This window comes from Syngnathus scovelli, chromosome 20 (genome assembly GCF_024217435.2).
Source record: "Syngnathus scovelli strain Florida chromosome 20, RoL_Ssco_1.2, whole genome shotgun sequence".
NCBI classification, from domain to species: domain Eukaryota; kingdom Metazoa; phylum Chordata; class Actinopteri; order Syngnathiformes; family Syngnathidae; genus Syngnathus; species Syngnathus scovelli.
In genome coordinates, this window is record NC_090866.1 from 4,165,158 (window position 1) to 4,190,579 (window position 25,422).

Consider the following 25,422-nt stretch of genomic DNA (forward strand, 5'->3'; position numbering starts at 1 on the left):
GTGAAAGAAACGCCGCCCCGCTCTGTTATGTGTTGCGCCTTTGTCATTATGAGCGGCAATAGAAGCAGCTTGCACGCTGCAGTCTGCTTATTTATTAGCCTCTATTTTATTCCTAATGGGCTAATAAACAAACAGGAAGCGGAGCAATGCGTAGGCTTTCTGTTAAGGTTAACTTATTTCCATGCCGCCGCCTTTTTTTTTTATTTTTTATTATTCTTACTTCGGATATGATGTTTGCCAATATGTGGTGGTCACTTTTTTGACATTACAATCAATTATCATGATGGCCTCTTCGTCTTCTTCTGTTGTTTTCAGCCATCAGACGCAAACGACCTGCTGGGACCATCCAAAGATGACGGAGCTCTACCAGTCGCTAGGTAGGAAGAAAAAAAAAATGCTGCTATTGCCATAAAAGCTTTTAATTAGCAATTAGCAAAATTCTGCTTTTGCTCAAGAAAGTTGAATGACTTTTTTTGGGGTGGGGGGTAAATTGTCTTTTAGCGGACTTGAACAACGTGAGATTCTCTGCCTACCGCACCGCCATGAAGATCCGTCGACTGCAGAAAGCGCTGTGCTGTAAGTCATGCACACACACACACACACACACACACACACACACACACACACACACACACACACACACACACACACACACACACGCACACACACGCGCATACACAAAAGCTTCTAAGTGGATGCTGTTCAATTTTTGTTTAGTAACAGCATTGCTGGACTAAAGATAGAATGGGGAAGTTACAATAGAGGTAGTAATTGAGTAAGTTAAACAGCGTACAGGCTAACAGTGACAAAACAATCCAGCACCCGAGGAACAATGTTGTAACGGCCGCCAACCCAGCCGCCGTCTCGCTACAAAAACATAAAACGACTCCTCGATGCAGGTGCGCTTTCAAGCTTGTCCCCGAGCCGCTAATGAGCTGCAATAATTCGAGCCCATCATTTAGGTTTTTTTTGGTTCGTGTAGCTATTTGTTGCGGGGGCGTGCATTAGCTTGATAGTTTCCAAATGCAGTCACTTCAGTTCCAGCAGCGATGTCCGACACACACGCAGCATAGTTTTAATGTCTTTTCCTCTTTTCTGTGAATGTCTGCTCCTGTTCATGTGTTTGAATGACACATTTGGGCACAAGGGCGCCTGATAGGCAGACGAAAAAAAATGTCTAATTCGGTTAAGTCTGTGCCGGGGGGGCTTCGAGCTTGCGTGGCAGCCGGCTAATGTGTGTGTGGACTAAAAGTAGCAGACAGCAATATGAAGTGAGTCCCATAAATGGTGAAGGGGCGGTGCCATTAGAGTTTGAGTTTGACGTAGATGACAATGAGAACAAATGTAGACTGACAGCTTAATGGGCTTTTTGTTTTTCTTATGTTCTAGAACAAAGCATATTCATAAAGCGCCTGTTGCAGATAACTCAAGTGTTGTATCTCGACACAGTACAACTTTCATGGTGTAAAAAAATATATATTTCCCAACTCTGCCTTTTCCATCAAGTTTTTTTTCTTTGCTTTATATAAAAAAAAATTGCATAATGGATGAATATGTCACCGCCAAATTACATTTATGGAAGCTTATTTGCATCATATTAATAATTAATCACAATGCTCCATCTCTTCTTTCACTCTCAGCTATGCGTGTATGAACACGGGATTTATTCGAGTATCGATTCATGTTCTCTTCCTGCAGTGGATCTTTTGGATCTGAGCGTGGCCCAGAACACGTTTTCTCAGCACAAGCTGACCAACAACAATCAACTGATGTCGGTCCCGGACGTCATCAACTGCCTGACGTCCATCTACGACGGGCTGGAGCAGGAGCACAAAGACCTGGTCAACGTGCCGCTCTGCATCGACATGTGTCTCAACTGGCTGCTCAATGTCTACGACACGTAGGTTTCTCCGTGACGGTCCTAGTTTGAATCAGAACTATATTAGATGATGTGTTCCTTTGAAAGCGGTCGCAGTGGGAAAATCCGCGTCATGTCGATGAAGATCGGCTTGCTGTCTCTCTGCAAGGGTCACCTGGAGGAGAAATACAAATGTAAGTTCAAGGAGCCCTTTTGTTCCACTCCAACACGTTCCTGTAAGTCTACTGACTTTCTCCGCAGACCTTTTCAGTCAAGCGGATCCAGCAGGGGACACGTGCGACCAGCGGCAGCTCGGCCTCCTGCTCCACGAGGCCATCCAGATCCCCAAGCAGCTCGGAGAGGTGGCCGCCTTCGGGGGGTCCAACATCGAGCCCAGTGTGCGAAGTTGCTTCCAGCACGTGAGGACGCTTTTAAAATGGCAGACAGTAGTCTTCATGCCGCCTCATTTGTATTCCGCCGCGTGACCACCGCAAAGCCAAAGTTGAATATTGAAGCGGTGCTGAGCGATCGCAACGCCTCTCATGGCCTGCGGTCAGCTGCCGCCTGTCCTCCCTGCTGCTTTACGGAGGCCAGCGAATCAATTTTGCAGCTTTATCACTGGATGTTCCTGGCATTTAACGACGTCTTTATCCCCTCGGGGATCGCACGGTCATTCCTCACTCTCGCTCTGCTCCTTCCTTCCACCAACGCTTCATTTCCGGGAAGTGAGCATTTAAATTGGTGAGGCTATAAATTTCATTTTTTTTCCTGTGGATTCACACGCACAAATAAATTGTATGCTGGCTCCGTCTCGAATTGGCACGGCAGATGTGCTGTCGTGAATAAGTCATTCGGTCATCAAAATAAGTTAGCTCCTTGAAACTTGCTTTCACACACGCACACACACACACACACACACACACACACACGCACACACACACACACACACACACACACAGACAAGGGCCGCTACGTGACACCTGCATCCGTCCCGTCAATGACGTCCAGTCCATTTGCTTTAACGAGCTCATGATGAACGAATGGCCCAGCTATAAATTTGGTCGTCTTGACTCTACTTTTGTCACCGGCTTCCATTTAAGCATCCATCGGTCTTATTGGAGTCACGCCCTTCACGCCGCAGTAGCTCATCTGTAAACATCATAAGTCTACCATTCGGACTAACCGAGCAAATGCAGTTCAAAAAGATATTGTGCAAAAGCTGAGCTTTGCTTTGTTATTTTTTAGTTTTTTTTTTACAACAGTCCGGTACAAGTTATGCACAAAATGTATTGCTTTGGCCAGTTCAGATGGAGCCCTGTGAAAGATTCAGTCAGTTGAAAAGCACCGCAACCTTCTGGTGCCCTTTTGTTGGTGTTGGAAAGGTTGTTTTTTTGTAAAGGGGCAGTAAAGGTTCCCGACACTATTTTGACGGCCTTCTTGAATTTACTTGTTTTCATCTTCATAGACTGGACAGGTGGTCAATTTAAATGGCCCATTATGTGTTTCCATCAAGCTAGCTGCCCCAATGTTTTTCAGCATGTCCCGTTTGCTCTCTCGCAGGCGATCAGTAAGGTGGAGCTGGAGCCCAGGCAGTTTGTGGACTGGATGCGTCTGGAACCTCAGTCCATGGTGTGGCTCCCCGTCCTGCACCGAGTGGCCGCCGCCGAGACGGCCAAGCATCAAGCCAAGTGCAACATCTGCAAAGAGTGTCCCATTGTGGGATTCAGGTACGCCGCGTCTCGCATTGACCCGGCGCCCGGATCTTTTTTGTTAAATGGTGCTTCTAAGTGTGTGTGTGTGTGTGTGTGTGTGTGTGTGTGTGTGTGTGTGTGTGTGTGTGTGTGTGTGTGTGTGTGTGTGTGTGTGTGTGTGTGTGTGTGTGTGTGTGTGTGTGTGTGTGTGTGTGTGTGTGTGTGTGTGTGTGTGTGTGTGTGTGTGTGTGTGTGTGTGTGTGTGTGTGCGTGCGTGCGTGCGTGCGTGCGTGCGTGCGTGCGTGCGTGCGTGCGTGCGTGCGTGCGTGCGTGCGTGCGTGCGTGCGTGCGTGCGTGCGTGCGTGCGTGCGTGCGTGTAGTTGAAAGGCAAACATGCACACACGCTGGTGCTTGCTGTTAATCATAAAGGGCAGCTCTGCTCTGGTGGGCATTCATCTAAATGTCAGCAGATGCCAGACCACTCACTAAATAGCATTTCAACCTCCACGGGTTTGAACCCTCACAAAGAAATGTTGGCCAACAACTCGTAGCACACGTGCACTTTTGCGCATAACGCTGTCTTTGACTCGTGCGAGCAGTTGAGCGCCGTGATATACGACTTGTGAGGGCTCATCTGTCACCCGAGACCCCGCTGAGGAAAGAGATAAAGGACTCTGGCTATTATGTCTCTTTTTCTTTTTTCCTCCTCCTTTTTTTAAGCCGCGAAATAGCTTTCTGGCTGCGGCTGACCAGGGATGGAGGTGTTGTGTTTTGAGCGGAAATGCAATTGTCTGTCACTCCGTCAGCAATTTGAGGAGGCCGTTATTGTGTGTGGGGGCGTGTGCGGCAGGCGAGTCGCCACCAGGGGAGCTGCACCAGCCTTGACTTTTTAACAAGGCGAGAGTTGCAGGTTGTTTAATTTGCCATTTTATGACTAAGACAATACGCAAAATGCTTTGCAAGGATTTTTCAAAATGTTTCTTGCAGCTTGTCTCATTATTTTTGTCTGATGCTTCACTTTTTGTCCATTCCCTTTTTTTTTTTTTTTTTTGTGTGTGCAGGTATCGCAGTCTGAAGCATTTCAATTACGACGTGTGTCAGAGCTGCTTCTTCTCCGGACGCACCGCCAAAGGTCACAAGCTCAACTATCCCATGGTGGAGTACTGCACGCCGGTGAGACACAAAAAAATGTTATAAAAATACTATCATGGCTTTCTTGGGATAAATCAATCAATTGTGCCAATTATTAAATTAGGTGTCATGAAACCTTCAATTGTGTTTTGTTTACTGTTCCATCAACACTCTGGTCAAATTCAAATTGCCCTGGAAAAAAAAGATTACGTAATGCTCGTTTTTCTTCTATTTCTCTGGCAAAGCAATTTCTGTGCAGGGAAAAGAATGTAATCAAAGGTACATCTGTGAAAATGACCCACAGCCTCTTTCTAATTTAGCTCTCTTTCATTTTTTTTATCCTTTTAATCTGTTTTTCCAATTCTGCAAATGAGACGAATATTGACTACCGCTCGACGAGCGAGCGTCTGTCATTTTGCACCGAGTGTCTTGAAAGCGTCTTTTCTTGGCCTTTGCTCCTGCCGTGCTGATGAGCTTCTCTGTTGTTTGGAAAGTCTTTGGTCTCTAACGACTGTCTTTGCCTCCACTAGACGACGTCGGGCGAGGACATGCGAGATTTTACCAAAGTGCTGAAGAACAAATTCCGCTCCAAGAAGTATTTTGCCAAGCACCCACGACTGGGCTACTTGCCGGTGCAGACTGTACTCGAGGGCGACAATATGGAAACGTAAGGCATCTTCATAAACACAACAAATTTGGCTTTCCTATTAGGAAAGAAGTACCGCAATTCAAATTTGGAAGCCAAGCATCTTTTTTTGAGGTTCCACCGTGGCCTATGGTTGATGAAACAGTTTGAAAAATTGAGCATCTCGCATTTTCCTAACACATCTCCTCACACACCTGTGCACCAGCGGGATGTGGAGTGTTCCTTCACCCTAGCCCGTACACCCCCCCACCCCCCACCCCCCTTCTGCTCTCCCGTGTTTTTGCTTAATTATGCTTTGGTGCAATGTTTGTTGCAGTTGCGCCGTAGCTCTCCTTAATGTAGGATGCTGATTAACATCCTCGCGCAGCAACGTGTCAAAGAACAACACAAATAACCCACCGAGAGCCCTTTAACTTTAAGACCGTATGGTGTTAAAGCCACACTGCGGCAGGGTTTTTTACATTTTTCCACATTTTAGGAATTAAAAGATTCCACTGGATGACGTCCTTCAATGTTACTCCCTCACTTGTGTTTTTTTTTCTTTTTTTTGTGATCCACATTGAGTGGATTTGACACGGACGTGTTTTGTGGTGTCCCTCAACCCCCTCCCTCCCTCCCCACTCTTACAGTCCCGTCACCCTCATCCGCATGTGTCCGGAGCAGTACGAGTGAGTATCCACAACCGAGCACCAGAATGTTCTTTAATTATTTTTAATAATTTGATAACAAACCACATGTCGTTCGAACTTGCCTCACCTTAACTAAAGCCATGCCTGAATTGCATGTTGCTTGGCCTGCCTGACTCATCCACACTGGCTGTGCACGTGACGCCGACACGTCTGCTCACTTCCCTTTCCTAAAGCATTCCAAGCAGCGGCTGTCGAAAGCCCGCCGCTCTCCTCGTAGATCATCGCCGTTCCCTCATTCCACTTTGCAGGACGACGTTGTGTACGCGTGCCTGCTTATGTGTGCGTGTGTGCATGTGAATTCTTTTAACGAGGTTTTGGTCGCTCGCCCAAACTCATTCATCTCCATTACGCCGTTCGTCTCCAGGCTGTCCCAGTCACCTCACTTGTCCCATGATGACACCCATTCTAGGATAGAGCAGTACGCCAGCAGGTACCCCACCCGTGCCCCCAAACCCCCACACCCCACCCCGCCCGTCAATGTTTGAGCAATTCCATCAAGCAGTACACAAGGTGTCCTTGGCATTCTCGTTCGATGTGGTGGAGTATGTTGTGCGTAATGAAAAACAGTGTACTTAGTAAGGAGTCTTGTAGAACACCTGCAGCATTTATCTTTGGAGAGTGGTCTCTTTATAATGAAAATTTACCAGAAGTGTCTGCCACACACAATCAAATGATAATGCTTTTGTCTTTCAAGCAGATTTACATTTTGTAAAAGTGGGACACTGGCTGCCTCTAGAATAAACTAGGCGACTCTTGATGACAGTTAGCGGAGGAACCATTGCTGCTGCACTCTCGTTCTACTCATTTTCTACCCAATGTTACTTTTCATTGCAAAGATGAAATTGTGGCTGTCACTGAGTAATGAAACGCTTCTATTCGGTAAAAACAGGCTCATTAGTGCTTCCCCTCAGGAGCCACATGCTCCTATTACATTGAGCTGCTAGATATTTGTCAGGAAACGACCCTCGGAATTGGAAAGGTTCTGCATCAAACAACTTTGGAATTCAAGCCAGTTGGAAATACAGTTTCATAAACAGCTCAAGGGGACTTCAACATCTACGGAAACATCGACTGAAAATCTGCGCTGCGCATTTCTGGTTCCGTCATTTGCAAGCTTAAATGTTGAGTGATGACGTTTGTCCCTCAGGTTGGCGCAGATGGAGAGGTCTAACGGATCGCTGCCTACAGACAGCAGCTCAGCCACGGGAAGCATGTAAGTCACCATTTTCTGGATGAATGAGTGTGGTCATTTTTGGTTTTAGTATATTTTAGATTTTATGAATTCAGAGGAGCCTCAGTTTTCGAACACAATCCGTTCTAGAAGGCTGTTCGAGAAGTGAATTCCGAATCATAGTTTCCCATTACAAATAATGGAAGAAGAAAAAAATCCGTTCCAACCCCCAAAAAAACCCGCGTTTTTAAGCATTTTTTCATTTGCGTGTTTTTGTCCAATCACGCAACTGCAGCGCATCGCCGAACACGCAACCGTAGCGCGTCGCCGACCGCGCAACTGCACCGCGCTGGTCGCATTATTGTGACAGAGCCGTCGCTTAAATTTAGAAAATATTTTGAAAGTCCTGCTATACTTTCCAAAATTTAAGTGGACATCAGTGCGCAGGGAGCTTAATTTTGTCCGATCGCTCAACGGCAGCGCACCACCGAACGCGCAAGCGTTGCGCACCGCCCAAAGTGCAACTGCACCGCGCTGGTCGCATTATTGTGACAGAGCGGTCGCTAAAATTTAGAAAATATTTCTAAAGTCCTAATGTACTTTCCAAAATTTAAATGGACCTCAGTGCGCAGGGAGCTTAATTTGGTCCGATCGCGTAACCGCAGCACGCCGGGTGCTCAGTGTCGGATTGCTTTAGGAGCGTCTTTGTGTTTTAGGATGGCCTTACTGCTCCCACTTGCTTCCTTTGGAGGCATGATTAGAGTTGATGCAATCCTCACAGTAACGAGAACGTAATAACGAACGGAGTCAGTTGGCATGCGGGTGCTCTCGGCTAATCTCGCGAGGTTCGACAACCGAATTTTGTCCGACATCCAAAGCAAAAAATCTCGAATTTTTTGTTAGAATGCCGATTTGTTCAAGAACCGGGACGTTCGAAAACCGAGGCTCCACTGTATTTTATTTCATTGTTTATAGTTAATTGTTGTCAGTTTTGTGGCAGTAGAAGAGTTGCGCAGCGTGAAGTAAGTCAGGCAAACCCTTTGAAGAACCGAGTAGAACATCATCATTATCATCCTCCTCCTCCATGTTGCAATGGTTCCCTGCTGCGACGAGCGCACCCTGACGCCACTTCACCGCCACGTGACCTTGAATGCCTTGATCAGCACGACCCCCACCCTCACCACCCCAACAGCTGAAAAACAAAACAATAGAGAGGAAAAACAAAAACATTGCAAGTTGGATTCAAATGTGTGACAAACACATTAGACCCACTCCTACTCCCTCTCCTTTTTGTTTTCTTCTTACGCCTATGCACAAATATGCGGCAAGGAGCTGAGGAAGATGATGATGATGATGACAAAGGCTGAACAAAAACGCCCACTGCACTGTAATTTTAGCTGCATCCCTTTCTTATCCACTTTATAAGCACCCACATATTCGGCCATTTTGTTATACTGTCATGAGTCTACGTTGTCCCTTACATACAAGAAGAGCATCGACAATTGGATAGTGACCTTGTTTGGGATTAACTTTTTTAAGTCTTTTAATGTTTGTGAATTGGATTGTCAATCTGAAAACAAAAAAATATGGCAGCACTCGAGTCAGATCAGATACGCCGTATAAACAGATGGACCAAAAGTACACACACACACACACACACTCATCTGCCCCTGTGCACCTGCACTAAATCACTTTATCAGTCAGATAAATGTGCCGCTGTATATGCAGGCTTTACGGAGCTTAAAACAAAGCTGTGGCAAAATAGCTTAATGGAACACAGAGAAGCCGCTATCTATTTTATTAATCCATTTGTTGGCTTACGTGCTCGGATGGAACCGAAATTCCAAAGCTTCCCTTTTCCAAGTTAGCATTCCAGAATTGTGATACATTGTGATGGATTTTTGTGCGTGTGTGTGCGTGTGTGTGCGTGTGTGTGTGAGTGTGTGTGTGTGTGTGTGCGTGCGTGCGTGCGTGTGTGCGTGTGTGGGTGGGTGTGCGTGCGCACATGTGTGTTTTGCTCAGGGACGATGAGCACATGCTGATCCTTCAGTACTGCCAGACACTGGGAGGCGAGGGCTCGCCCCGCAGTCAGCCTCAGAGTCCCGCTCAGATCCTGCAGGCGGTGGAGAGGGAGGAGCGTGGAGAGCTGGAGCGGGTCATCGCTCGCCTGGAGGACGAGCAGAGGTAGCGATCGCCAGGCTGGGCTGCTTCCATTCGTGTCACAGGAGGCTTCCACTTGCAGGAGCCTCCAGAGGGAGTACGAGCAGCTGAAGGAGCAGCAGCGGCGAGGGACCCCTGCCGCGACCCCCTGGCAGTCGGAGGGCACGGCATCGGCCACTCAGCCCGACGAGGCCGACCTCCTGGCCGAGGCGAAGCTGCTGCGGCAGCACAAGGGCCGCCTGGAGGCCCGCATGCACATCCTGGAGGACCACAACAAGCAGCTGGAGTCGCAGCTCTATCGCCTCAGGCAGCTCCTGCATCAGGTGAGGTCACGCCGTGCAAAGGTTAGAGATGAAAAAAAAACTTTATGTAGATATCTTAACAATTTCAAGGCTGAGCAACCTCCTGGACTGACATGTGTCAATCCAAATTTCAGTTGTACCTAATGAAGCAGACAATTTCTCCTGTACTCGCATCAGAGCAGCCTAACCGACGGCCATTTAATTATTAGCGTCACAGTCCTGTGGTCTAATCCGAGCGAGTTTGGACCGTAGCGAAAGTGAGAGGAGTCTGCAGTTGTTGGACCTTTTCAACATGTTAGCGCCGCGGGGCAACAGCGGATGAGAAAGAAGAGGAAGAAAAGAGGATATTGGCAACATTGATTTGGCTTTGAGTGCTAAAGGGAGTCTGGGATGGCACTCTAAATGACACCAAGTCTAAATTGCTTGTTTGCGCCATCTGGAAAGCTGTTCGCAGCCATTCCGATGACACATTTTGCTCATATTGTTGTGCACTGCCAGCCATAAAAAGTGGATATTATCGTCGTGTCGGTGCCGTGCATGTTCCGTGGTTATTATAGTGGAGAAAAATGTACAGTTGAGAAATCATTTTTGAGAATAAAATCAAAGAGAAAATGCTTTTTTTGTACCACAAAAAAACGGTTAATAACTAATGAAAAATCCCAAAGCGTTATAAACACGTGCCGCACTGATGAGCTCAGAGAGGAGCTGAGACATTCTGAATAATCTGAATCACACCAAAACAACGGAAGCCCGCCATTTGAGAATTGGAGTGACCATTTAAGGATCAATTTGGCACTTTCCAGGGTCCTCCAAAAGTGAACTAGCCTTAGCAGAGTGCCCATTTGATTGCCTCTCACCACTTCTATTTGTCCTTTTTTTTCCTCTCTTGTTTTCCCCCTTGCAGCCAGCGGTGGATTTGAGGCTAAATGTACTTTCGTCTTCTCCCACCGCTCAAGATGGAGAACCACTTAGAGAGAACTCAGGTGAAGCACTCAGCAGCAACACCTCGAGGAGCACCCAAGGCGCCGCTTTTCTTCTCTCCGCTTGAAATGGAAACCAACTCTATGCATGCGTGTGTGTGCGCATGTGTGTGTGTGTGTTCAGATGAGCTGCTGGACCCGCCCAACAGCAGCTCTGAACTGGTTGATGTCATGGAGCAGATTAACAACTCCTTCCCTGCATGCAGTCGTAAGTTTCCCCTCCCCAAAATCCTCTTCCTCCCCTAGCGATGACGATCCGTCATCCCCTGGCAAGTGCTGGTCAGCACCTGTCGTCCACGTTGAACAGTTCACACTCAGGAGGTTCACGCGGAAAAAGACGAACGACTGTGGCGGCGGCCATGTTTCTATGTTTAAATACAGAGAAATTGGATTAAAGCTAAAAAACGAAATAAAAATAAACTAAAATGAAAAATCACAATCTATTATAACCATAATCGGCACGTAATTGAAGTGAGTTAAGATCTCAGTCAAGGAAGAAATTAAGATGCAAATTTTGTGGCGGCTGCACTCCGCCAGCATGTATTGCGTCTTCATTTAAATTCAACTGTCGGAAAAGCCGCCGCGACTTTAGGACCGGCCTCTAAACTCTCTTAATGGACGCTTGCAAATACTAAAAACATATTGCTCGCATTAATAAAAAAAAAAATCAAATTATAATGAGTTATAGCGACTACAACGGCACTCTGTAGTTCTTTTTATTTATTTATTTATTATTATTATTTTTTTAAATGTCATAAAAACAGGACTAGATTGTGTTTGTGTCTGTCTCCCACAGCCTCGGGCCACTCGTCCAGACCGCAGGTAAGATGACCTTCACCACCCCTTTTCTTTTTTTGTGTGTTAATCTTTTATTGGTAGGGTGTAAAAAAACAAACACAAAAAAAAAAACTCAATCCTGAGGCGTGCCATCCAATCTGACAGCGCCTACAGGAAGTGAAAGGCAGCTCTAATACTTGATTTCATTTCTATCAGGTGATGATGTGACCACATGACATGACCAACGGATGCCCGGGACATAACAACTTAACCATTTCATCCAACCTCGTCGTCGTCTACTATGCAAAAAGTATCACCAATTCGACATGATATCCGCTTTTAACCCTCAAGCTTTGTAGTATATATTCTGCCCTAACCCCACTTTTTTTTAAAATGATGTTTTTGTTCTCCAAAGGTGCTTTTGGAATTGATTGGGTGCACTGTCAATCTGTTACTTTTCCTTTGTCATTCCACTGCTTTCATCTTCTCCAGCCAACTTACGGGACCTTCAGAATTAATTTGTTTTAAGTACAATGGCGTATTAGGGCCTTACTGAAACGGAAGAAAGGTTGAAATATCACAAAAATAAAGTCGGTATTTTGTGAAGATACAAAGTCTATAGTTTAAGAGATTATCATTAATTTTCTCATCATTTTTCCCTCTCATTGCAACAGTCTTTGTGCCTATACAGTTTGCCATTCCTCGTATGAACGCCAAGTGAGTGTGTACAAAGAAACATTTTAGACAATTAGACTGATTGTAAGACAATGTCGATTTATTTTTATTTTTTTTCTGTGGGGGCGGGGTTGGAGAGCGGGGTTAAAAATGATCAATTAAGAGGAAAGCCATGATTGCCTTGCTACCTCAGCTTCATTTGGACACACTTTAATTTGGACTCACTGTATCCGCATACACTGCATTGAGAAGATGAAAAGTTCAAATTGTTCCTTTTGTTTGTTTGGAGTCACTGTTACTGTACCCAATATTCGGTCCTGCTGAAGCAAAGCGTGTGAGTTCTTTTATTTTGTTGCGCTTTTAATGCTACGGTGTGTCATGTACGACTTGTGAGATTTAACACTACTACAATCTCATCCTTCCCCTTTGCAGACAGTAGCTTCAAATGGGGGATTATTTTAACATATATGTTACAATGACAGAACTGTGCCCAGAACCCCTTCTTCTTTCCTTGGTATGTAAAATAGATGGACCACATTGTGTGTAAAATGGTGACATTGTTTTATTTCCAAATAAAAGTTTTATAACGACTCGCCTGCGCTTTTTCATGCATTTATTGTTTATAAACAAACAGAGTTCACGGGTGCTGGTAAAGAACTACAAAAATGGCTGAAGACTCAGCAGAAACCGGAAGTACAACGCTCACCGGCGACCTACACGTCGCAGGTGGAATCAATATGAAGTTGCGGCTGTAAGCAAATGGACACTTACCATCTTCTTACATGCGAAATAAATTCGTCCACAAACACCGGACAAGCAGCTGCTAAGACGCTTTGATGGGAGACTTGCAATTGTTTGTTTTAGCGAGCGCTACTTTAGTCGTGCGCTGGTTGCTTAGCTCCGTGTGGCGTGTGCTTTAATATTTCACTCCCATAGTTGGGCCATTCTTAGCTATTGGTGACTTTCTATCCCTAGAAAATAAACTAAACATTTTATTATTGACTAATGTCTTCTTGTTATCAGTTTCAATGAGAAATTTAAAAGTTATGAAAAAGAAATTAAATTCTCAACGTATAAATTACGTTATTGGCAATACAGCCAGGAAGGACCCAGGTGCTTAGTCTGCGCATTAAATTGAAATGTAATAACATTTTTAAATGTACAGGACTTCACTCCATTTTCACGATCTTACTAAGGTCCGTCTTTTATCGTAGCCTGTGGCACCTTAAAATGCGCTCATAAACAGCATGTATCATTGTTATTGTTCAAACAATCATTGCAAGTGTGCATTAGTCCTCCCGGTGAAAAAATGCAGGCTTAGGGCCAACCGCTAATGAAAGCGGACAAAATGAAATTGTTGTGTGTGAGCTGGGAGCAACTGAAAGTGAAGAGGGAATCATTCCGCATCCAGCACTTTGATTACTGCGCAGACCTTTCGCTCAGAGTAGTTGATCGGAATCGCGCTCGACTATCACCACTCAAAGCCCTTTAAAGGCCTTTAATTAAACACGTCAATTTTGCATTGACCTGAGAGGGGTTCGCCGAAATATTTTGCGGGGAAATATGAAGTGCACCTTTGTTGTGCTGAGGCCTGGATGAAATTGATATTGACCGCGCAGTGGCGGGCTGAGAGTGATTGCGATTCCATTTACTTGCTGATGTATGCAAGCCCTTCGCCCGCATGTGCGAGTCCATAACAATAGACACTGTATTTGCTATTCATGAGAAAGTTTCAGCCAGAGGCAAAGCAATGTTGCGCCTACGCCCCTATAGTGCTATACGCACCAAATCAAACCATTCATCCATTTTTTCGTTTTCCGTACAAAATTCCCTGCTATATCGCCATTCAACATTCGTATCCCCTACTAAATCGCGTATTTTTTCAAATATCGCTTTGTGTGCCTTTGTACAGTATACAAGCTACCGTATTTGCCGGTGTACAGGTCGACTCGGTGTATAAGCCGACCCCCTAAAATTCGACGGAAATTTACGATTTTATAATATATCCTTTGTATAAGTCGAGCTCAATTGTTGCATTATATTAAACTTCAAAATTCAATATGCGAAATTTATTGACGAAATGTGTTCAAATTCCGGGAGGCCGTGCGCATGCGGCTGTTTATAAGCACCGCGGAGGAGATCGCGGCCGGCGAGCTCGCGCACGCCGCCCAGCACCAACGGGAGGCCGGAAATAGCTCCAAGCCGAGCGGATCGGCACTTTATAAGCACCGCGGAGGAGATCGCGGCGCCTCATTCGACTTCCAGCGGCCGGCGAGCTCACGCACCCGCCCGGCACATCCGGGAGGCCGTGCGCACGCGCCAAGTGGCCGAAAATAGCCCCCGCCAAGCGGATCGGCTGTTTATAAGCACCGCGGAGGAGATCGCGGCGCCTCATTCGACTTCCAGCGGCCGGCGAGCTCGCGCACCCGCCCGGCACATCCGGGAGGCCGTGCGCACGCGCCAAGTGGCCGAAAATAGCCCCCGCCAAGCGGATCGGCTGTTTATAAGCACCGCGGAGGAGATCGCGGCGCCTCATTCGACTTCCAGCGGCCGGCGAGCTCGCGCACCCGCCCGGCACATCCGGGAGGCCGTGCGCACGCGCCAAGTGGCCGAAAATAGCCCCCGCCGAGCGGATCGGCTGTTTATAAGCACCGCGGAGGAGATCGCGGCGCCTCATTCGACTTCCAGCGGCCGGCGAGCTCGCGCACGCCGCCCGGCACCAACGGGAGGCCGGAAATAGCTCCAAGCCGAGCGGATCGGCACTTTATAAGCACCGCGGAGGAGATCGCGGCGCCTCATTCGACTTCCAGCGGGCCGCGCACTCGCGCACGCCGCCCGGTTCAAATTTTCTAAGTGCAACGCACAATGAGATGCATGAGAAACGGCCTTGGTTACCATCACATTTGAAGCGATGAATACGAAGTTAAATTTTATGACTCGGTGTATAAGTCGAGGTCGATTTTTTTCGGTCGATTTTGGATCGAAAAAGGTCGACCAATACACCGGCAAATACGGTATTTAGAGCTGCGTGCCTTCGGTGTAGTATCGTGATAGCCGACATTGGAAAATTTTGACCTAATAGTAGCGCATACAGAACTACTGTTATAACAATTAGACACCGCTAGATGGCGGTGTCGCAATTAATTTATGTCAGTAAAGCATTAAATCGGGATGTTATATTTTGCCATTTTAGTAGGGACAGGAAACTAAAGTGCACTCATCAATTATGCGTAAGTAGAATTTCCTTGTGGCTCATCAGCCAAATTTAAATCTGTACCGCTGATTATGAGGAAAGGACAACACCAATAACTCAAAAATCTCTAAACGCTATATTAGTCATCGTAATAATTTCCCAGACTTTTATTGAGTATTAGATTATTTTCGTGCAACAATTACCGATACAAAAAATAATTTAAAAAAACGATCTCAGCAGGCAACTGCAATTGTCCATATTGACTTAATTGCCAATTTAAATGAACTGGCTTGCATATTATGTAGTGCTGTTTAAATTGGCTTCAACCTTGTCATGCTTAAACGAGTCCACAGCAATTTTTTTTCTCTCAGTGACAAATTCTCCCGACAGAAGAAACAATCCTTGGGATGCCACGATGTCAACATTGTGTGAGTTTATAAAGGTGCACCTAAGATATATTGTGACATTTAGTGACACTAACTGCGACGATTCCAAGGTCTTCACGTAGATAGACGCAGCGGGAAATGTCGCAGAGCTGAGCTGGCGGTTTGTGCTTGCGATAATTTCATTACCCTGCCAGACTTGAGTCTTATCGTTTTGGAATTTTCATTTCCCAAAAAATATATGCAAAGATGTTTGGCCTTTTAGAGGTCGGCACTCTGAGGCCTTCAACAGAATTTCAATTTTCTAGATCAGTGTTTCCCAACCTTTTTTGAACGAATCGTTCACTCACGAGCCAACACTAACAGCAACACACACATAAATTGAGTATGTGCCGATGCCACAACATGAAATCTCAAAATTCTCCGATTTGCCACGCATGCACGATTAGCCTTGCGGAAACTGACCTGTGGTTTGGTAATCCTGTTACAATTCGCTCGGTATTTAATGTTGGACAATTTCCCACGGAACATCTCTCACGTGACACCGGTGTGCCGCGGCACACTGGTTGGGAAACACTGTTCTAGATGGTTTAATCAAAACCAGGATTTTACAACTTGTGGTAGTCTTTCAGTGGAATTGGAAATCACTCGGAGAGCTTTCGGGGAAAAGGTTTCCAAGGCTTTAATTGAATGAGGGATGATTAAGGCTAATGGTGTGTTCAATAGCCGGAAGGTCAACCTTTGTGTACTTTGAACGAACGGACATGGGCATTGTTGATTGAGGTTAATCGCACATTACGACGGCTTGTAGCGGAAACGAGGACATCGCCTCCAGTTTGAAGTTCAAGACTTGTTTTTCTTTTCGCCAAACCTTTATCCTTTTATTTCGCACTCAAAGCCTCTCCTTGTTATTTCCCGGACATATAAATAGGCAGTGAATGGTATTGTGGGATGTATTTGGGGGTCAGCTCCTCCAATTTTCGATTTGATGCCATTTTCTTACTTTGTTCGACTCGTTGCATTGCTGTGGGTTCCATTTTAGATTCAGCCGTCATCCTTTTTTGCCATCACCGGTCTGGTTCAACAATAACAAAGAATCAGGAGCAGGATTCAACATTATGAATAAGAGTAGCAAGTCAATAAGAATAAATCCACTGGGCACAACAAATAGATGTGGCAAATATCACAATGGCTTCCTCAGCTGGGCCTCCCAGTGTGACTGATAAGTAAAACACACAGAGGTGACACTAAGTACACATTTTCAATCTGTGTCGGAGCGCTCCAATTCATCTCATTTCTGGCATGGGCACATTTCATATTGTTGTTGTTCCCCTCCCAGGGAAGTCTGCATCCTGGTGTTTTTTTGTGCACGTGCGCAGCAGCATTGCCAGGGACTGCAAAAAGGGGGAAAAAAAACTGTTGAGTTTACTTTTTGTATTTGATGTACTTGAATCAGCAGCAGTTAGCTAGCAAGCAAATAAAACAAAAGTTTGAGGATTTTCAACAATGCTATCGTGCCAACACAGTTGCTTAAGTTTAGAGGATATTGATTTACTAAAAACAAAAGCATAATTCATTTGCTCTGAGAATCTATCTCTCATGTTCTCACAAATCACTGCTTACTTTTTAATTATTTAGTCTAATTATTTTATGTGCTTCTTTTGCTCTTTCAAAAGTTGATTGAGGGATTTTTTTTTTTTAACAAAGCAGCTGCTGAGTAAATGCTGAAAACTGAATAAATTAAAAACATATTATTCAAGGGCACGACTCAATTTGGACTGTGCACATTTAATTTCAGTCTAGACATTTTTATCTCGTAAAACAGGAACGTAAATTAAGAGCTTCCAAAAACTCATGCAACAATTGTAAAGTTAATATCAATAAAGCGCCAGATAGAGATAATCGGACTGTGCGAAATTAAATTCCAATCAGCGGTGCTACTTTTTGATGATCAATTGTGTCATTTTCTATCAGTGTCACAGAGGCCATGACAGGTCAGCAGATAATAGGACACGATCGGGCGCTTTGATCGATCAGACGTCTGACCTGTGGCTGTGAAGACATAATTAGCCGTTAGCCAAACTAAATTGTCTTATATAAATCAATTAGTGACTGACGTAAAGCCAACTCCAATGATCTTTTTTTTTTTTTTTTTTTTTTTTTTTTTAATCCAGATTAGCTGCATCCATATTTAGAGTGTAATCTCTTGGCAGTGTGAATGAACGCAGTTCATGAAGGAGGTTGAGGTGGTGCTTGAAGCAGGCGGCCCGGCAGACATGAGCCAGCGCCTTTCAAAAGAGCTCAAAGATAAGAAAAAGCTTGAGTGGGGAGGCCATGGACAAATGGTCGCATTGACGCCTTTTCCCTCCTGCTGCACCGGAAAGTCAAAAAGAATCCACAGTGATGTGCTGCATGAAAATAGCGGAGGAGCATATGGGGAAGCAAATCTTCAAAAAGGGTTGAAACAGTGCAATTATATATATATATATATATATATATATATATATATACATACACACACACACACACACACACACACACACACACACACACACACACACACACACACACACACACACACACACACACACGTATATACCGTATTTTTTGGACTATAAGTCGCGTTTTTTTCATAGTTTGGGTGGGGGGGTGACTTATACTGAGGAGCGACTTATGTGATTTTTTTTCACAAATTTTCAAAATTCAAAAAAAAAAAAAGTGAAACCGCGATAAACGAACCGCGATGTAGCAAGGGATTACTGTAGTTTGAACTGCAAGTGACATCAGCGGCGCGGTGCGGCGGTTATTTTCGTAAAGGACAAAGGATTCGATCACGGGATGACGAAGGGCCCCACGTACTACCGGCATCATTAGCGGCTTTGTTTGTAAGTGACACGGAGGACGAAGAGTGAAGGATTTGGAGTGACACAGCAGGTTTGAAAAACTATTATGGCTTTTACGCACGCCCGGTCCTACTCTACGGAGCTCTCTTTCACCTCCGTGGATGGAAGTCGGGGGCCAGCGCTCGGCCAGGTGGCTGTCCGGGGACGGTGGATGGGGCTTGGACATGGCTTTTACGCACGCCCGGTCCTATTCTGTGGAGCTCTCTTCCATCTCCGTGGCTGGAGGTGCCACCTGCGGGGATGGAAGTCCACGCCGCCACACGCCTGGAAGTTGACGCCGGTGCTTGGGGCCTTGTGGCGGTGAACTATTTGTTATAGTTATTTGATATATTTTATTTCGTGTAGCAACTTGTATACGTTATCGTTACAGTTCAGTAGTTGTTGACTCGTTGAACTCTTGTTTTGTTAAATAAAGAGCCGTTTAACAAACCCATGTCTTTCCTGGTACTTTGTTAATGCTACAATATTGTTATATACTAGATCTGTGGAATAACGACGAGGCTGACGTCAGCGGCGCACACGCGGCGTTGTTGACAAAGGACGAGGAATTTTATCAATGGATTTAATGATTTGGAGTGACACAGATGGTGTGATAATATTGTTGTTTATATGATAGTTATTGGATATATTTTATTTCGTGTAGCAACTTGTATATATTTTTCATCGTTACAGTTCAGTAGTTGTTGACTCGTTGAACTCTTAGCCATTTACCAAACCCACGTCTTTCCTGGTACTTTGTTAATGCTACAATTTAGTTATATACTAATCGGTGGAATAACGACGAGGCTGACGTCAGCGGCGCACGCGCGGCGTTGTTGACAAAGGATGAGGAATTTGATCGATGGGTTTAATGATTTGCACTGACACAGATGGTTTGGTAATATTGTTGTTTATGTGATAGTTATTTGATATATACTTTATATATCGTTATATGGGTCTGTGGAATATTTAGACGTCAGCGGCGCGGCATCGTTTCTATAAAGGACGATCGATGGATTTAATGAATTGGAGTGACACAGATAGTTTGATAAACGTGTTATTTATGTAATAGTTATTTGAATAACTCTGAATGTTACGTCAGGCCCATTCTCAGCTCTTCGTTTGTGTTTATGTCACGTTAGCATACCTATCGTTTAGCCTTTTGTTGCTCGTTCATGTCTGTTCTTGGTGTTGGATTTTGTCGAATAAATTTCCCCCAAAATGCGACTTATACTCCGGAGCGACTTATATATGTTTTTTTTTCCCTTTATTTTGTGCATTTTATGGCTAATGCGACGTATATTCTGGAGCGACTTTTAGTCCGAAAAATACGGTATATATACTATATGCCCTTTATTGTCATTTTTCAATTTAATTGTACAACGAAATTGGGAAGATACATATATACATACAAATATATATACAAATAAAAAGAATATATATAATATAAAAATTAAAATATATATATATATATATATATACATGCAAATAATTAAAAAAAACCACTTTTCTCCAGATTGTCGCAGGAGGGAAGACGTGGTTCCGTTTTGATTGCTTTACTGAATTATTGGCAAAAAAGTAACAGGCACTGTGGCTCATAGGGGCATACAGGCAAACTGGCAAAAGGGTATAGGCACACCTTTGGTCATAAGGATGTGAGAGCAGGTGTGTGTAGTGTACATGGGTGAGTCTTTGGGTGTGTGAACGTGATTCTTGTGTGTGTGATTATTGTAGTAAGCGTGTGAAGGGTGTGTGGGGTGTGGTGTGTGCGTGTGTGTGGTTCTGCAACAGACAGAAATATAGCACGTAAGTCAACGCTCAACTTCTGATGTCACACAACACGACGGCACACATTACATAACTAACTGGACGTAACGGTTCCACTATACTAAATAACCAAATATGAAATACTCTCAGCAACACACCAAACATAAGTCATCGAGACAACAAAATACATTTGCTGGCGACCGTTAATCGCCGTGGCGCTGCGTAACGGCTACTCATACGATGCGAGGAAAACTTAAAGGAGTGCGCCGAAACTATCACTCAAACGGCGTACACACGAAGCAAACCATGATCAGACAAACGGCCCAACAGTAGACAGTAGTAACAATGAAATGTATATACTCACTTTGTGTCAAAGACGCACACGATCACAGCAACACACTCAGTTGATACCAGCAACTTTTAACTTACCGCTGCACACAAGCTCCAACAACTGCGATAAGCTGAGACTTACGGCGTGGTGACGTAACTGTCCAACATTTTAACATCAACATAGGAACATTTCTAACAGTTTCTCCATTTTCCGTTATCCCTTCTCTTATTTTCTTCTCTTTTCTTTCTCACCGCTATTTTTTATTTTTCTTCTTCGTTCTACCGCTATTTTTATTCTTCGTGACAGGGGTTCGCTTTGGCCTGGGGAGTTAATTTCAGCATGTGCTTTAAAGATATCTGGCGCCATCTTGCGTTATGAATGGGCATAATGTCTGGACCCAGAATGTAAGACAACCCCCACTTTTTCAGTTTTATTTCAATGCAAAAAACACCGTCTTATATTCGGGCCAATACGGTGTACACAGTGGAGCCTCGGTTCTCGAACGTCCCGGTTCTCGAACAAATCAGTATTCGAACAAAAATTTCGAGATTTTTTTGCTTCGGATGTCGGACGAAATTCGGTTGTCGAACCTCGCGAAATGAGCCGAGAGGACCCGCATGCCAACTGACTCCGTTCGTTATTACGTTCTCGTTACTCTGAGGATTGCATCAACTCTAATCATGCCTCCAAAGGAAGCAAGTGGGAGCAGTAAAGCCATCCTAAAACACAAAGACGCTCCTAAAGCAATGCTACACTGAGCGCCCGGCGCGCTGCGGTTGCGCGATCGAACCAAATTAAGCTCCCTGTACACTGAGGTCCATTTAAATTTTGGAAAGTACACTAGAACTTTATAAATATTTTCTAAATTTTAGCGACCACTCTGTCAAAATAATGCGACTAGCGCGGTGCAGTTGCGCGTGCGTGCGTGCGTTTTTTGAAGGAATGGGGTCGAAATATAAAGTCCTGCCTAGCTACAAAACCAGATATGCTCAATCCTGATTGAAGAATTCATTAAAAAAAATGTATAAAGGCAAAATACTGATGGGATACGTAACATGCTGTGAGGTGTTTAAACTGCTAATGTATTTATCTAAAGGAGGTGTATGTATGTATAAGTGTGTGTATGTATAATATATATATGCATGTATGTATGTGTATATGTATATATGTGTGTAGTATGTATGTATGTATGTATGTATGTATGTATGTATGTATGTATGTATGTATGTATGTATGTGTGTATGTATGTATGTATGTATGTATGTATGTATGTGTATATATATGTGTGTGTATGTATGTGTACATGCACGTGTATATGTGTATATATATATATGTATATCTAACATATTTGAAAATGGACAAATCTTGACGGAATCAAGCAAACATGTGGTTACAAGGGGTAGAGCTAGATAAGCCTAGGCTTCCTTCTACTCCCTTTTGAACAAATAAGATTTTATGATAAGGTGAAAATTTATAACGCAATGTCTTTTTTTTCTTTTCTATTTTACTATGGAGTTATTATTCAGTATTTTTTACTTTCTTTTCTTGTATTTCTTTAAATGTTCGAAATAAACAAATAAACAAAAATAAACAAAATAAAGTACATAAGCAGATAAGTATATTCACATATTAAATCAATAAAAGAAACATTTTAAGCATATAATTATACCGACACACCAAATCAATAGACATAACTAGACATTTTTGATAAGTGGTAATGACAAAGGTTTTTATAACTTTATGATCTGATATGTATTTTTGTGCACTTTGAAATGTTTTTTGATATATTGCCTGAATAGCTCAGTGACCCTTAAGAAACTGTTTAATGCATGCCTGATAATTTTCTAAATCACAGACACTGCCAAAGTCGTCTAAAAATGTTCAGTACTTGATTATATCTTATGTTTTTACTAATGCTAGACGCCAGTTTTCGATTACTAGTGAACGTTCTGGACAGAGGGAAATATTTTGCCTAACAAAGAAAAGATATGGTCGGAAGCATGATTAAACTAAGAATATGATGACGTAAGCAAGTACATGGAGTATCAAAAGAACAAACAAACAAAAACATGGTAAGTGGTGAATACAAACTTTGCATAGTCAGGGAACATTAATAAATTGATGATGTCACGGCCAAAAGCTCACATAATGCCGTACAAAATAACAAAATTGAAAGAATGATGAATGGGCGGTGTGCGACAGTGGGCGAAGTGGATGTATGTGCAAGAATGGTTTACAGGAAGGACACTTGGAGATAAAAACGACAGAGAGGAAGAGCGGCAGGAGGAAAACAACCAAGAACCCGGCCAAAGGTGATCGCCAAGGCTGAAAGACAGGATGGAAAACAGCCCCGACACACAGCGAATCGCCCATAATCAGCACCCACCCCCACGGAACCAGCTCTCACCAAACCAGCACCCACTCCCATGGAATCAAACTCTCCTGCGAACTGGCCGCACCCCGACTCATCACCCATCAAACTCGGCCCACACTGGCATGTGCAACTGAATATAAGCTGACAAAGAACCTTGGACGTGGCCTTTTCTGAATGGAGACTTTCTGCTCTTGAGCATGGTCGCACAAAATGCCCAGCGCTGTATTGTACTTTCCTGAAAACAGAGCTTTCTTAACAAGAATTGTGATTGAACTCAACCAACCTGTGTAAGTCTAAATTTTGTTTCGGTGTCTTAGCCTTTTCCTAAAACTGAAGAAATAAAACAAGCATGCGGTGAGTAAATTGGATAACAGATAACATGGCTTTTGCCGTGAGGCGCGAATAGCGCGCTTCCCAAATTGTGGACCAAATCCAACAATATATATATTAGTGCCCAGTCAATAATCAATAATCAACATGCAATAATAATTATGAGTCCATAATGCACAAGCTGGTGACCTCATTTTCTGTCGAGAGGAGTAAGGCTCATTCTTAAAATTCAACAGTGCACTAGAACAGTTCTTGGAAAATAATCACTATTGGGAGTAATTTTCTCCCCGGAAGGCATATAATTTGATTTCCCTTATCAAGGTTTTCCCTCTCCCACCACGCTTGAGTGAACATGATTGGCTATTACTGGCGTATGCTCGAAACATGTCGCGACCGCTGCGTTGATGGATTCGGAGCCTTATGTTTTTGGTTTCAGGCCGACATTGTTGGTGAAAACATTCACAAAGCCACAAATGGCTTCATAAAAATCCCATGCGTTGGACGCTTGCTCTTCAAAGCCCTCACTGTTGGATTTGTAATATTGAAGTTGTACCCCAACCTTCACTCTCCGTGTCATGGTGTCAGAAAGAGGCAGACATATAAAATCTCATAAAATAAACGAGATGGGCCAGCCATCACACCTTCAAGGATCTTAGATCCCAATGCCACAAAGGGAGATAAAAAATATTCCCCTCGCTGTCAATTTGCCAATTCCGTGAACTGAAACGGTCAGTTGCTACAAATAAAATATTTAGCGTCAGACGTTAGCATTAAGCTAGCAGACTTTCTTGACACCAAATTGGTAGAATATTTTGATGTTAAATTAAATCTATTATTTTTATTTTAGTTTCAGAAATAGTAAATATAAAGATTAATGGCATTTCCAACAGAGTAAAACAGACACACAAAGGAATCCCATCTCGCATTTTTTTCCATCTTGCTCATCAGTATTGTCGCTGAAAATAACCCCAATCAACGGTGCAAAATCAAACTTCTCGCCTTTTCATTTCCTCCCCACAATCAAAGTCACATTGTCTCTGCTCCCAAAATAAAATTCAATCAGAGGCACACAAACATCTCTAATGCATCAAACTAATCAACACGCCACATTGTTTTTGGCCTCAGTAATCGTTTGCTCTTTGACGATGAAATCAACCTGCTGTATCTTTTAACTTCAGCAACTAATAGAAGCAATATCCAAAAACTGCAATATAATATCGATTCATTGTTTCAGCGTCAGTTGCGTTACTGTTTTTCAAATTTTCTCCGCTGGTTCCATCCACTCAATCTTGTTATCGTGTCATGGAGAATTACAGAATTTGATTAAAGTCATTACGTGCAGCACATCTTAACCCCCTTTATGAATCTATAGATTCAATTTAATATTGGACCCTGGAGGGGAAAAAAACATAGCTTGTTGTTATTCCACTGCTACCTCACACTTCTAACTAATAAGCAGTCACTAGCCAAAACGGCAACCCATTATTCTTTGGCGTTTTAAGTCCATTACATTCGACTCACAACGTTGCCCGTGGGGCATTTTCACAATGCGCTTTGTTAGATGAAGCACCCGGGGTCTGCTCATTATTTCCACATTTAAACTTTTAGATGCTCCCTATTGTTGTTCCAAAGCTTTTCTTTCTGTCTACACTAAAGTCGATAGCAAACACGTAAAGACCCTAAAAAAGTTTTTATATTTATTCAACATGTCGATTAATCAGTTATCAAAATTTAATCGGCTAAATACCGGAATCCATACAGGACAGGACAGAGAATAATCCTGCATCGGGTTTGAATGACGCGACATTCACGTTTGACCGTGTCTGCTTCCGTGGAAAATAGACAATTTACTGCAAGCGGCGAAGTGCGGGACGCCGCACGTTTTCCAATTCTCTCGCCGTGAAAACGCCAAATTGAATCGACAGCAGACACGAAATAATGAGGCAGCGCGAGGCCTTCTGTCAATGACGCGCCGAGCCGTCTACGGTCCACTATCCAACCAACCGACGGGAGACTATATCTTACTCGCGGCGTAAGCGAGGGAGGAAGTTGGAAGCAAAGCAAGGAGGGATAAGAGTATAC

At 43.8% G+C, this 25,422-nt stretch overlaps 1 protein-coding gene across 11 annotated transcripts in view; it reads left to right on the forward strand.

The window, feature by feature from the left end:
- utrn (utrophin) overlaps positions 1 to 12,670 on the forward strand; it is a 74,020-nt gene extending 61,350 nt beyond the window's left edge. For 7 of the 11 annotated variants that reach the window (XM_049757912.2, XM_049757911.2, XM_049757913.2 and 4 more), the window contains 17 exons: positions 316 to 377; positions 502 to 576; positions 1,699 to 1,900; positions 1,967 to 2,052; positions 2,120 to 2,277; positions 3,419 to 3,585; positions 4,611 to 4,722; positions 5,211 to 5,347; positions 5,956 to 5,994; positions 6,380 to 6,445; positions 7,163 to 7,228; positions 9,209 to 9,370; positions 9,429 to 9,669; positions 10,553 to 10,631; positions 10,753 to 10,836; positions 11,425 to 11,450; positions 11,622 to 12,670. In XM_049757912.2, the coding sequence (XP_049613869.1) occupies positions 316 to 377; positions 502 to 576; positions 1,699 to 1,900; positions 1,967 to 2,052; positions 2,120 to 2,277; positions 3,419 to 3,585; positions 4,611 to 4,722; positions 5,211 to 5,347; positions 5,956 to 5,994; positions 6,380 to 6,445; positions 7,163 to 7,228; positions 9,209 to 9,370; positions 9,429 to 9,669; positions 10,553 to 10,631; positions 10,753 to 10,836; positions 11,425 to 11,450; positions 11,622 to 11,633 (1,774 nt within the window). In that variant the 3' untranslated portion in view covers positions 11,634 to 12,670. The remainder of the gene's footprint in view (positions 1 to 315; positions 378 to 501; positions 577 to 1,698; positions 1,901 to 1,966; positions 2,053 to 2,119; positions 2,278 to 3,418; positions 3,586 to 4,610; positions 4,723 to 5,210; positions 5,348 to 5,955; positions 5,995 to 6,379; positions 6,446 to 7,162; positions 7,229 to 9,208; positions 9,371 to 9,428; positions 9,670 to 10,552; positions 10,632 to 10,752; positions 10,837 to 11,424; positions 11,451 to 11,621) is intronic. The other 4 variants (XM_049757918.2, XM_049757916.2, XM_049757915.2 and 1 more) reach the window with 4 other exon arrangements.
- The last annotated feature ends 12,752 nt before the right edge of the window (positions 12,671 to 25,422 follow it).